Here is a 14,553-nt window from a genome sequence, read left to right on the forward strand (position 1 = left end):
ATATATTTTTTATTTGACGTTATGTTAAATAGAGAACTGAATAGATAACTAAACATTTACTATTATAGTATTAAACGTTACTATGACTTTGACAGATTTATTGTGTATAAAACAATTACATCCCAGCTCCATTTTTGAATGAACATGCAATAAGTCAGGAAAACATGATGTGCAATAAGGAAAAAGTGACAAGGGTACAACAGCCTCAGGTAGGAAACATAACCCACCACAGATAAGAGTGTGTGAGGTCTGCTTAGAAAACTTGATTACATTGAAAATGCTTGAGGCCAAACACACCCCATTCCCAGCTGTTTGTCCAGAGACCTCTCTGAAGCACTCCTCATATTGCTGAGCTGTTCATAAAGACACCCACAAATATGTTTTAAAGCCCGCCTGACATATAGGACACGAAAACCCCCTAGACACAAACTTGTGTCAGATGGAGAGTGTGCCAGCTGGACACTTTTTACATTTGCTGTTGATCATGTGACCTTCTGAATGTTTCTTTTAAGGTATTTCCATCACAACTCAGAGCGATGTCTGTTCAAAAAGAGCAATCTCACTTAAGCTCTATGAGACCATCCATAGTTAGCTACACGGGCATCTGTAAATTGCTTTTCTCTTCACTAGGTGCAGTAAGCTGTTTAACTCCATTAGACAGCATCTATCTCACTCTGCCTCTCTGCTGTACTTTACAGCACTGTTAGTGTTTCATTTCAAGGCAAAGTCAGTGGCCCATGAACAAACCCTGACAACTGCACAGTCTCATCTGATTTGATCAAGGTTCATTTCAGTTACTGTTCATTTACGGTGAAAATGCTGTAGTGTGTGTGCGCATAACCCTAGCAATTCTTTTACACTGATGGTTTAAAGTGATGCAAAGCAAAATTGATACATACATGCATGTAAATTGTCATATTACATTTGTGGAACACAAAAGGATAGTTTTTCCCTAAATTGGACCAGTCAGTATTTTTCATGCAATTCCTAGAGCAAGATAGAATATATTTACATGACAACAATGTGGCCAAAAAAGAAAAATCTTTCCCTTTAAAAAAAATTCACATTTACATGTAGTGCTGGGCGATTAATCGTAAAGTAATCCAAATCGACATTCAGAACCTATAATCGACCAAATTTTTTCCAGGACGATTTTTTTTCAATTACTTTCCTTACCGCATGTGGAGTCACGTTATCCCACTTTGTTAAAGGCTGATCTCATCTGATCTCTTGTCAAGTATGATGGACCCATTCTTGAGTCTTACTTTGCACTACATTGACTGAATGATTGGAAGCTGCGTAATTTCCATAATAAGCATAAAATAAGTGTAATAAACTCGTAATCAAGTTAAACATGTTTAATTAATCGAGATTTGGATTTTAGGCCAAATCGCCCCGCCCTATTTATGCGACAACACTGCAGTTGTTGGTTGATGTGTATTTGACTTTGTGTGTGATGTGAAGTAAGTCCACTCTTTGCTGAGTAAGTTTTAGCAGTCACTTGAGCAACACTACCATGTACTCCGCCATTGTTATGTTTGTTTGCGCTTGCCTTTAATTTACACCTCCCTAAACATGTACCATGCATGCGTATGACATCAGTTTTCAAAGCCTCTCATTTCTGGGTGTTTCCTGGGACACAACAAAAATCAGTTTTCAGTCACAATAACTCTGTTGTCGTGTAAATGAAGAGGCAAAACTGTACAGTTTTTGGCTGAAAACATTGTGTAAAGGCTTGCCAGCAAAAATGCAGCAAGTGTCCTACATTTTTATGACGGCTTACTTGAGTGTCATCTTCCAAAGATATCTGAAGACTGATTATTGTAAATTACCTCGTTCATTCGTTATAGTAAAAGCTTGAGTTTTTATTTCATTATATTTTTCAGTTTGATTTAAAGTGTTATCAAAACTTTGATAATACATTTTTGGTATTTTTTTTTAAAGACTATTCAAAGTCCTAATTGGTTCAGTGGATTGGCAGTTAGTAAGTACACACTTTGAGTAAAATTTTCAGTGTCATTTTCTTACAGCTCTAAAATAGATTTTTCTTAGGTTTTTTTTTAGAGACATGTTAGCAGTAGTTTCTAAAATAAAACACAAGTGGATATTTTATTTAAAGTATTTGCATTAGCAAATTAACCTTTAATATCTTTTAAGCTGTATTATAATACCTTTTAGGCTAAATAGTAGGGCTGCACAATATAAAATAAAATACACATTGGGATATTATTTTTATTCTGCAATTATACATTGCGATATGAATACAATTTCAATGGATAAGTTGAATAAATGTTTGTAAAGAATATATAATTATAATTTGATTGGGAAAATTATGTAGGGGAGTGAATAAAATATAATAAAATAAATCTACAAGCATAGATAAATAATATAAAGAAAAATATGCTAATTAATTATACAGCATTTTATTGTTTTTCGAAGAGTAAAACTCCGTTTAATTTTACAGTAATAGAATAATCAAATGTAAAAATAATACTGCATAGTATTCCTTTTATAAACTATTCAATAAAATTAATCGTTATTAATTTTTCAGTTGCAAATGGTATATTTTCTTATGCCTGAATGCTTTTAAAACCCTCACACAGTCACACGCCTCAAAAAACACTTGAAAAATGAAAAATTATAATTGCGAATGATCACATTGTGATATCAATGCTGAAACAATATATTGTGCAGCCCTACTAAAAAGGCTCTTCTCCTTGCCAGCAAAAAAAAAGATTGTTTTTTCCAATAAAGATTAAGTAATTTTACAAGAAAACTAAATTTCAGTCTTCATTTTGTTTCAGACATCCAACTTTAATTATTAATACAGTGTTATTTGGTGTTTCTTTGTATCTGAAATTTTATAGCAGTGTTTGAGTAAAAATTGTTTTTACAACAAATTTTTCTTAGTAAGAATGAAAAAGTGCAGCCACTACAGTTTTCTTTGGCGACATGCACATTGTAAAGTTTCAGCAGAGGCATTACCCTTAATGATTATTTTGTATGCGTACAAACCCTGATGCACTCCCAAAATTGAGCTGATTAACATGGGGGTAATAGCAAGTGTTGCCATATCCATTTATTTTGAACAATGCTTATTAAGCATCTTCGTGCTTAAAGGCACAGTACGTAATTTTTGCCATTAGGTAAAATTTTCACAACAAACGTTGGCATAGTTTGAGGATGCCGTGACTGAGGTTGTAATTATGGGAGTTGCCATCTTCCTTAGTCCTAGTATAAAATCTAGTCCTGTAGAAATCATGTTGAAGGAGCTTAAGTATTCAAAACGGATTATCATAGTCATATAAAGGCAGATTAAGGTGGAAATCTGTTAAAGCGAAAGCATTTGTTATTGAGAGATGAGTGGAAGTAGATGAGTACAGGTTGTGATACTTTGACTTGGTCTTTTTCAACAATAAAGAGTTTAGCTTAAGTTTAATATGGAGTTGCAGGATCTTGCAACTCTACAAGAGTCAAAATGTACCATGTTCACTGTGAATTTTCACAAAGATCATTTATAAACACAGTTGTCACAACTTGAACTTTTCAGTAGTTAAGTTAGGATGATGTAAGCAGTTTCTGAACTCTTAGGATTAAGCAGTAAAAGCTCAATAGACAACCAAATGTCACTGCATTGTGAAATCATAATAAATGAAATCATAACGAAAATAAATCATACATATTTGAAGCAAAGGTTTAAAACAACGACAGAATCCTTATTTTTGGCTGAACTATTCCCTCACAGCTTGATATAATTAAGTGAACGAGAGCAGAAAATAAATGTGCGTCTTTTTCATTTTCATAATGAGCTCTAATTAGAAGAGTAGAGGCCCAATATGGGAGAGATGGAGAGGTTGACTGAGAAAGAGATCAACTGGTGAGGAACTGAGAGATGAAGAGGCGGCAGTTGGAACCGAGGGCTTTTTTTGCTGAGCAGAAATAAGTTAAAGTGGCCCAAACAAACCTGCCTGTGCTGGGCTGCATTCCTGGCACTGATCAGAGGAAGCGGGAGTCTGAAAGAGTGGGCTGAAAATAAAAACAGCCGAGCTTCACGCTTCTTTCTCACACATTCATGCTTTGTCAGAGCAGAAACATCTAGGCTTCCTCTGGCATTTTGAACTGGTTTGTTTTGAACCATGGCAGGTGCGATCACATATTTCAGTGTTGCTGAATTATTGATACAATGACTAGTCTGTGAAAGATAACAGATATGATGGAATCAGTATATCTGTAACCAAGTAGATTATTACTGTGATTTGACCGTGCTTTAATGGTCAGTTCAGCCTGGCAGACCTCCTGTACCTAGAGCTGTGTGTGTGTTCAGAATGTTAAGGAGACGGATGACAGGTGCTCTGGTATTAGAGCAAAACCCAGGGTCAGTTCCTCTCATGTCTGCCAGCATGCCAGAAGCCACGGCTGCCCCCTGTCTCTTCTCCGGACCCCATCACAGGTCTGCAGGAGAGTTTGTTCGGACAAGATGGTAAAAGGAGGACAATGATAAACTTGCATAGAGGTCAAACGAAATGTGAATTCTGAAGTATTTGTTTTGAGGGGGCTACATGATTTAGGGAACAATTTATTGATTTTCAAAATGAAAGTTGAAGCCTTTGGGAGTCATAGCTGTTTTAGTTTTATAACTATTAATTGTGAAGCTCCTTGAGAGTCACTTGCATTTCTAGATAACAGCAGAAAGAAATGAAAATACTCTTCTTTTTATGGTGGTGAAACTGTAAATGATCTATTATTATTTCTGTGTGCTGAACAAAACCTGCTTTTATTGAATGAAGGAATTAAAAAGTATCTGCCATTTTGCCTTTCTAAACAGACCTTTAGATTTTTTGAATGTTTATGTTCTCCAGACTAACTGCAGCAACGGACACTTTAGTGAGTCTTTTCAGATCTGTGTGTTGCACCGTTGGTGTCTGTTACCATTGGCCAGCACTTGTTTTCGCTGACTAAAGTGAACCGGGTGGGTCAGTGTTTATCATGTTGTGAGATATCTGAGATGTGATGTACTATAATGTGATTATCGCCTGCACTGAAAAATATGATTCATTGGATTTACTAAATTTTTTTAAGGTAACAGTAGGGATGTGAACCTACTCTGGTCGATTACGATTATCATGTCATCGATTTGGTCCAATTCAAAACCTTGGTGCAATGACTATGCTTTCCATCTAATATGATACTTTTTTCTTCACAACACAAGAATTCTTGAATGAAAGTTTTTAAATATGTTTATATTTTACAGTATATTATTTGTACTACAATTTTGTTCTTTAATAAAAGCAGTCAGATATATGAACTGCACCTTTAATTTTACCTGCTCAAAGAAAACACTCTTTTTGAATGTTTCAATTAAAATTCAAAGTTAATCATAGAAAACAACATTAGTGTTTATAGCAAATAAACAAATGTAAATAATACTCCACTTGCTATTTAAGTGTTGTCGAGCATGCTCTTACATCCCTATGATTGGTCATTGTGTTCACATGCTCAACAGAAAGAGCTGCGATTAGCTCTAAAACTGTCAGTGCTGTTCACCGATGAGTAGCGCGGACACTGTATGCACGTAATAAAGTACACATTGCGCAACTATCACAGCTGATCGGTAATAGACGGATAGTCGTGGATAAAACTCGGTCTACTGACACACTACTGTCAGAATCCACAAGTGTCACTTTAATAGCGATAGAGGATAGGAAAAGTTTCCTTACAAACACACCAGCAGTTCAAAGGTCCAAAGTGAGAGAGACAGACAGACAAAGAGAGAGAGAGAGAAAGAGCCTTAATTTTCTTCCTAGCAGTGAAATAGTGCCTCCTGCTTCTGCTGTACTTCAGTGTCAGTAAAAGACTCTCCCACAAACACACGTGCAGTGAATTGTGTGCAGTTGTCTGCTTTTTAAGTAGTTGGAGCACTTTAAGTGCTCGCCTTCGCCTTGTTCGAATAGTATTCTACTCTGAAATATCATGCGAGATAAATGACATCAGTACATAATAACCGCGATGATCTATTAATGAACCGAGACTGAATTGTCCATGTCTGCATCGCGGTGCAGAAAATCGAAGAAACAAATAATTTTGACATCTCTAGGTAACAGGTTGCAAACAATTTATATAAGCTGAATTTAAGCAAACAAATAAAATGTTGTATTGTTCAACTTCATTTGTTTGTTTAAATTCAGCATATTGTTTGCAAGCAGTTTGCTTCAAGGTCCAATGAAATACAAAATTAGTTTTTTAAATGTTAGCATCAGTATTGTACAATTTTAGATATCTATAAACTAGTGTGCTCCAAAACAGTGAAAAACTTTGCGTTTAGAAGATATAAAACTGATATAAACTTGGTTAAATCATAACCAATCAAATGCTCTCTAGTATCTGACATGCCCTGCCTCCTTCAAGATGTTTCTCATTTGATTTCATTAATGCATTTGAGCTTAACCACTCTCACCGGTATAGCTGTGATAAAGCGCTATTGGCTGTTTTTTTTAAAGGGGAGGAGCTACAATATGTCCCACACTCTCTTCATGTTTTGGTTGAGATTACGTCAAACATAAAATAAAAATGCAGATTTCAAAGCTTCATTAGACTTTTAAAAAATGTAGTACATCCAATGAATCCATTTTTCAGTGTTTGTCTGATGTGCTGTTTTGAAGTTAAAATTTAGCCATTTCAATATCTAGGATTCTGCTTGAGGGCGAAAAGTTTGCCAAACTTGCCATATTTTACATTAGGTTCAAGTTGCTCTCTCTGACCAACAAAAAAGCTGCTTGTTTTGAAAGTGACTTCTCTGTGAACTGTGCTTCATACTTTGCTACACAATGGACAGTAGACCCTTTTGTTCTGAAATGTAAAAAAAAATTTAACTGAACTTTTAATGATAACCCCACAAATGTGGTTTGAGTTATCGTATGTTTACATGTTCTTCAAGTTGGATTTCAGTCTGACTGAAGCAATATTTAGTCTTTTTAAAATGTCACGTAGCAGCTGTACTCTAATTGAAATCAACTCCGTCTGGACTAACAGATCTACATAATGTGCCTGTAGCTCAGCTTCATCTGGCATACGTGCATGTTGTTTAGATTTAATTTGGCCTCTGTTTGAATTTTTAATTATTTAATTATTGTTAACTATTTAATTATTATTGAGGCACACATATTTGAACTGAAGGATGAAAACTGTAACTGAATGACACAAAAACCCTTGGCTAGTTTGACAGTCTCACCGGCTGATCCACAAAAAGAGAAAAGCTCCAGTCCCCTGTCTTGCACATTATTGGCCTACTTTGATGCTAAAGCTGAAAATACTTTTAATCAAATGTTTTTTTTTTTTTTTCGGTGCTGCTAAGTAAAATACAGTTTGGGTATAATGAAGATGAATGACTGTCTAAACTGAAAGTAGAAATTTTACATTAAAACCAAATTTGCTGTTTTGATGAGATATAATGTTAATCTGTGCCTTTGGTTATAGTTGATGGGCATTTATCGCAATTGATGTCGGTATTCTGATCCTGTCTATGCACAAAGCAATTTGAGAGTCACATTTGTTAGTGAACAGCATGTTTACGGAGCCAAAGTGAAACTGTGAAACTAAAGCTGCTAAAAGTTATAATTGTCTTTTTTGAGCGAGTGAGCTATGAGACGTCTCTGACTTAAATCAAGAATTAAATCAAAAAGCTGTTTTAAAAACTGTTTGGTAACAACCCATTCCGTTACATTTACACATTAGCATGCTTTTAAATGCTATATTGCTTATATAAAACAGTTGAGATTTTTGTGGAATTGTTTAAGTATTGGTTTGATTTGCTTTTAGCAGGGCTAGATTTTAGTTTTGTTGTTAATTACAAAATAAATAGTTTTTAATTAAATAAAAAAGAAAAGTTTAAAATTTTAATATTTCCTAAAATTACTTGGAGAAAAAAAGAGCCCCTGTCTTGTGTATTAAATCAAATCACTTCAGTTATCACATTATCAGCAGCATGTACACTATGATGACTAAAAAAACTCAACCAGTGCAAAATACGACAACATGCTCCCAAAAACAAAACAATATACTGGCTTAGAGCTGCAGACTATATTGTTTTAACATCGAAATCACAATCTGTGTATACACAGTCAAATCACAGTATTTGTAATGTTGTGTTGGGAATATAGTTGACCAAGAGACAGTGTTCAGATGAGATTTGGAGAGACACTGGAGAGATTAACCATAATGGAGTGAAAGTTTATCATTTTCTTGTGTGGTTAAGACCCATGGCAGTGTGAGAGTTTTAAACATTCAGGCACAAGAAACTGTACAATGAAAGATGAGTTTTATTAAAGTTATTTACATGCGATGTAAAACCCAATAGTCAACTTTATCAAATGAAATAAGTGTTGTTAACTCCAAATTGACTGAAAGTTAATTCTACTCATTTGAAAAGAGTTTTAAACTCAGTGTTGAAGGTAATGAGTTCATTAAATACCTCAACTTTAATGGAGTAAGTTCACAGTACTTGTATAGATTAGTTTTTTTTACTCAAATGGTTTGTTGTAATCGGTTTCCTCAAAACGTTTGAGTTGCCTCAATTTATTGGGTTTTACAGTACTCAGTTGGTTTGAGTTCTTTTCATTTATTGGATTTTACTGTGCTTAAATTGCTTCATTTACTCAAATAGATTAAGTTCACAGTACTCATTAGGATTAGTTTTTGAACTTAAATGGTTTGTTGCAATCAGTTTCCTCAAATGGTTTGAGTTACCTGAACTTTTTGGGTTTTACAGTTATGAAGACTATGCAGTTTTATTTTACATTTGAGTATTTAATATCTGTATCTGAATACTGTTTGATACCTGAAAAAAAAAAGTTTCCTTTGTTTCCCTTTTGTCTTTGCTCTATGGTATTTAATTTAAGCTTGTAATTTGTAATTTTATTTTAAGCATGATTCTCTCCCCTACATAATCATTATATTTCTTACATTTATATAGGCACTTTTTTAGGAACTCAAAGCTCTTTAGAGATGTTGGGAGGAATCTTCTTATCCACCACCAGTCTGAAGCATAAGTGGATTACGTGACAGCAGCCATATTGCATATTATATGAAGCCAGTTGTGATAAAAAGGGGATGGTTAGGAGGTCATTATCGATACAAGAGGCCATCGGGAAAATTTGGCCAGGATACCGGGGATACACCCCTACTTTTTTCAAAGGATATCCTGGTATTTTTAATTATCACAGGACCTCAGTTTAACACCTAATCTGAAAGATGGTGCTCACTGGATAGTATATAGTCCCCATCACTATACTGGGGCGTTAAGACCCACATAGACTACAGGTTGAGCGAGCCCTGCTGGCTTCACAAACACCTCTTCCAGCAACCTAGTTTTCCCATGTGGTCTCCCATCTAGTAAAGTCTAGATAGGATATAGCTGCAGATACGCACATCAGTATAGTTTTTGTGACACTGTATAACAATATTTAATGTTTTTACAGGTCTGTGATGGTTGGTTTTAGGGTTAGGGTAGGGGTAGACGTTAAAAAAATGCAATTTATTGGGTAATTTAATAAATAACTTATAATACTCTGTACAACTACTGTTTTTACATTACTATGACGGTTGGGTTTAGAGTTTAGGGTTAGGGTAGACGTTAATAAAATACAATTAATGGGAAATTTAATAAATAATATAGATAATTCTCATTAACTTCCGGCTGCAACTGATCTAGCAACAACCCTCCCATCCAGGTAATTTCCAGGCCCAGCCATGCTTTCAGTGCACAACCATGTGTAAGCTTCAAAGAGCTAGCTGCTGGTATAATCATACCAATCAATCTAATTTAATGAATGCTTTTCAAATAGGGCTCAAAATGGAAGTCATCAGGTAAAACTGTATTCACATCGCAACATATAGTAGAAAAAACTAAATATCGCAATGTAAGATTTTTCCAATAATTAGGAGAGTAAGCATGTAAGCATGTGTTTTTCATAAGAGCACTGTCTCTCAAATGATTTCCCTAACCCTCCCTTTCTTTTTCTTTCTTGCTTTTGCTCCTCTCAACAGGAGACTATATCCTTGAAGCCAAGCCAAAAGAGATCTCAGAGGCTCAGCGGTTGAACTACGAACAGGTAAAAGAAACCGCAGTGACTCACCGAATACAAGCCTGTGAAAAATAGCCAGTCTGTTTACATATCTCTCCATGTGTTCGTGTGATGGTGCAGTGCTAACACTGAGAAAAAGGTGAAAGGTGAGGCCCAAGGCTCTGACAGAGGAGAAGACACACGTAGAGACTCAAACAGACAGATATTTTTCTCACACTCTCGCATCTTTTCTCAAAACATCCATTTGTTCTCATAGACTTGGTCAGTAAACAGCCAGTTAGTCTCTGTGGGATTAAAGTGCCTTTAGGAAGCAAGCTGTGGTGGTCATCTTGATGAGCACCCATCCATCCCAGCAGGAAAAAGGGAATGTGAAAACCAAGAATCACCATTTGACTTGAAGGAATTGTGCGAACTGGTCCATACCAGACTGGATCCAGTTATTTATATAACAGCAGGACTGAATATCATCATTGTGTTGCATTGAGGAAGAGTATGAGCTGTGTGCTCTATGACGTTTCACATGTAAAGAGATGGGATCAAGAGAGCCCCTAATATTATGTGTATGAATGCTTGACCAGGGCATGTGGATTGTTGTTTTATGCCTTTTCTATTAGCATGTGTTTTGGGGTAGGGAAGCTCCGATTAGGATTTTTGCAGCCGATAGCCAGTACTGATTCCTTGCCATGTTGATCAGCCGATACAGAGTACCGATTCAAATGCTTCAAGCTTTACAATGCATTAAGCACATTTTCCCTCTAAACATGAACCTTAAGAAAAGATCTTGTCTTACCTAAGAGAATAAATGAAGGATGCTGCATATAATCTCTTAAACAAGTCTCTTATAACCGTTTAGGTGTTAACGTGTCATGGCCATAAGCAGCTTTACTGAAAATAATTCATTCATTCATTTGACTTTGGCTTAGTCTCTTATTTATCAGGCGGTTGCCACAGGAATGAACCACCAGAGAAAAAATATAACACAGATATAAAAATTGGTAATAAAAATACAAACACTGCAATTTGGAAACATTGCAAATGATGAAGAAGAATTCAACATGTCTCAATCAAGAAAAAGTTTGGAGCGTATATTTGATGCATAAGAAGTTAAAATGCACACCTATAAATCTAATACTTCTTTACTAAAAGAAAATAGGCCTATAAACTACAGTTTATTACCAGAAGTGTATTACAAGAAGTTATAGTATTAAAATATTCATCCTAAAAAAAATAATTTAAAAGTTTTTTTATCTAATAAATCTAACCAGCTTTCAGTGAACTTGCATTATTTTCAAAATCACAGAACTTTTCAGTTGTTATATGTAATAAGGCCTAAATACATGCAGGACCATTCAAATATTTTGCTCATCTTCAACTATTAACAGCAGATCTATCAATGAGAGAGAGGGAGATGTGCACTCATGATATCTTTACTGCTCTATTCATTTACCCTAAGAAATATAATGCTTAGACAATCACTGTGCCTCTTGGGATCTGTTCTCTTGCTCATTCACTTATCACCATGATTTCCGAGTATGTAAACTAATTTTGGGGGATCACAGAGCCAGTATGACTATGCAGGAGACTCGCAGAGCTTACAGGAGAGGTCATATTGGGGCGATCGCTCCGCTCTTCTTACAAAGCCTGAATAATATTAAACTCTAATAAAAATCTTTTTTTTTTTTTTAAATCATGTGACTGAAATTGTAGTATTGACATCCCGGGACTAAATTATAATTATGAAAATTGTAATAGTATTTCATATATTTCATTTTACATCAAATAAATTCTGCTTTGTGAGCTTAAAATACATTAAAGGTTGTTTGTTTATCCCAAAGATGGCAATTTAAATGTATTTTCCTGTTCTTTTTGTTTGGTTTTGAGGTTTTGTTGATTATTAATGGCTTTGGTTGGGCTGGGCGATTCGGCCTAAAATCAAAATCTCGATTAATTAAACATTTTAACTTTATTATGATTAATGAACAATTATTTGATTTGATTTTTTTTTCCACTGACATGTTTTGTAGAGTAAATCTGCTCACATTTTACAAGTGATAGATTTCTGAATAAAGAGTGCATTACACACCATCTACAATCTATGATTATTCATTGAACATCAACGTTGAACAACTCAAAATAAAACACACTTTACCTAAAGCTAAGTCACTTTTTTCTTATAAAAAAGTAAAAATAAATATCTTACACTTTTGGAAACAAAATAAACTATTTTCAATGTTTTCAAAAGTAGAAAATAAGCAGTATCTCTTCTAAATAAAATAACTACTCTAGTATATCCTGTTTATAATATTTTAAACAGTGCCTTTCTTGAAGCTTCTGTAAACAAAAAATTTAATGTAAACAATAATTTTTGTATTTTTGGTATAATAGAAAATATGCAGTCTTGAGGCATCTCTGGCGCAGCTTCCAATCATCGTCAATATAATGCAAACGTGCAATGTGTGGTCACATTTATCGAGAGGTTTGGGGGATGCGACCGCACGAAGGCTGCGCCGGGCCATACTCCTGCGTTCGATGCAAAAGTATAAATCAGCGGTAAAAAAGCGATAGGAAATGTAATTGAAAAAGTTGACCTGGAAAAATGTTATCGATTATAGGTTCTGAATGTCGATTTGAATTAATTGCTCAGCTTTTAGGATGCTTTGTGATAATATAAAATTGCTAATAGTTTCTGCATTAAACTATTGCTAATGTGCTACTTTTTAATTTGGCATTATAATCTATTAACTGTGAATTATCAGGCATCCAAGCGGTTCCAAGTGTGGTTTATTCTTGCACCTGAGCTTGGGGTTGTGAGGTTTAAGTTTTTCAGATTTTTTTTCAAGTGTGTGTTGTTGATTATTGGAGTAGGTTGAAGCTGTCTGGATATGTGCTCTTTGTATTTGCTCTTCCAGCTTGTCAGTATGAGACTATAATGAGTGTTAGCTTTGTACTTTTGTTTTGATCTAGTTCTGGCTTTTACAGTGTGGCTTATCTTAGAGATTTTTTTCTGAGACTGCTTCAAGTTTAACCGAGCTTCATTCATGCTTGAATAATGTGATGTCTCTACACTGTAGGTCAGCTGACTGTCTTCGGCCAGGCTCTGTGTATGTATGTTTGTGTGCTGACAGTCAGTGAAGGGCTTTTTTGGCAGTGAGAGACAGTGAGAGCGAGGCGCACACACACTCTCACACAAAACAGCTCCGGAAGAACTTTAATGGGCCTCTCTGCTCTCTGTGTGCCGATCCTACTGTTTAGCCTGTGCAAACAGTGCACAATAACATCACTCAGGTTTGACTGTGTTTATCAGCCGCTGTTCACTCTAATAGATGTTTTGATTGTATTAAAGCTTTTAAAGCCATCTCGGCGAGCATCGCTGGACTGGAGCACAAAGATAAAAGTGCTGGAGAAAGTGGGTCAGGGCAGTGGAGTGGTTCAGAAACACTGGCAGGGGCACTGGGACAGAGCCGGGCCACACACAGGCTGGGCGTGGGTGAAGGTTGGAAGCCGTGCCGGGCTCAGCAAGGCTGAATTGGAGCTGTGGGTGGATGGGTCTTGGCTGATCTGTCAGACCTCTAACGCTCATCCGACGCCATTGCCAGTTCTACATGCTCTCATCCACCCACTGGCCATCGGGTCAGCCTGTGCCACATTGATTCATCCTGGCCCATGTTCCAGGAGAGCCAGGAACTCATGACTCAGCGGTTCTCTGAAGGTATCTAGTGTTGTTTTGGTAACATCATACTTTAGTATCGAGCTGCAAGATGATGACCCATGTTATTCTGATCAGTGTCAAGGTGAGATGAAGGCTGCGCTCGTTTCAGTGTCAGGATATGTTTTGTCAGCTTTTGTCTTCTTTCCAGTGCTAAATTCAGTTTGGGTATAACAAAGATGAATGGCTGTCTAGAATGCAAGGTAATTTTTAGGTCAAACCTAAATTTGTTGTCTTGATGTTCTTCATGGGAATGATAGAACGTGTTTGAGAAGCAGCAGAAGCTGGCTGAAATTAGTTCAGAATAAAATCGTTAAAGATGTAAAGCATGAATCTTAATCTGTTGTTATTATTATTATAGCCAATGGGTAGTTATTGCGATTGACGTCAGTATTCTGTACTCTGGTTCTGTCTATGTACAAAACTATTTACACTAGTCACACTTGTTAGTAAATACCATGTAAACAAAGCCAAAGTGAAAATGAAAATAGGAGCTGCTAAAAGTTATAATTAGCTGTGTTTCCATCAAACAGTTTTTAATGCTTAAATTTTAGAAAAGCTTAATGGAAATGCCAAGATGTGCATAACATTTTAAAAATTCATTCATTAATTCATTTTATTTTCGCCTTAGTCTCTTTATTAATCCGGGGTTGCCACAATGGAATGAACCGCCAACTTATCCAGCACGTTTTTACGCAGCGGATGCCCTTCCAGCCGCAACCCATCTCTGGGAAACACACACACTCACACTCACACACACTCATACAC

At 35.8% G+C, this 14,553-nt stretch overlaps 1 protein-coding gene and 1 long non-coding RNA gene across 4 annotated transcripts in view; one reads left to right on the forward strand and one right to left on the reverse strand.

Moving 5' to 3' along the window:
* Nucleotides 1-14,553, forward strand: part of mindy2 (MINDY lysine 48 deubiquitinase 2) — a 45,705-nt gene that overhangs the window by 9,384 nt on the left and 21,768 nt on the right. For both annotated transcript variants that reach the window (NM_001004517.1, XM_073907009.1), the window contains 1 exon segment: nt 10,042-10,106. In NM_001004517.1, coding sequence (NP_001004517.1) covers nt 10,042-10,106 — 65 coding nt within the window.
* LOC141375382 (uncharacterized) overlaps nt 1-14,553 on the reverse strand; it is a 39,004-nt gene that overhangs the window by 4,384 nt on the left and 20,067 nt on the right. The gene's annotated exons all lie outside the window — the stretch shown is intronic.

Source organism: Danio rerio, chromosome 7 (genome assembly GCF_049306965.1).
Source record: "Danio rerio strain Tuebingen ecotype United States chromosome 7, GRCz12tu, whole genome shotgun sequence".
In the NCBI taxonomy this organism is placed as follows: domain Eukaryota; kingdom Metazoa; phylum Chordata; class Actinopteri; order Cypriniformes; family Danionidae; genus Danio; species Danio rerio.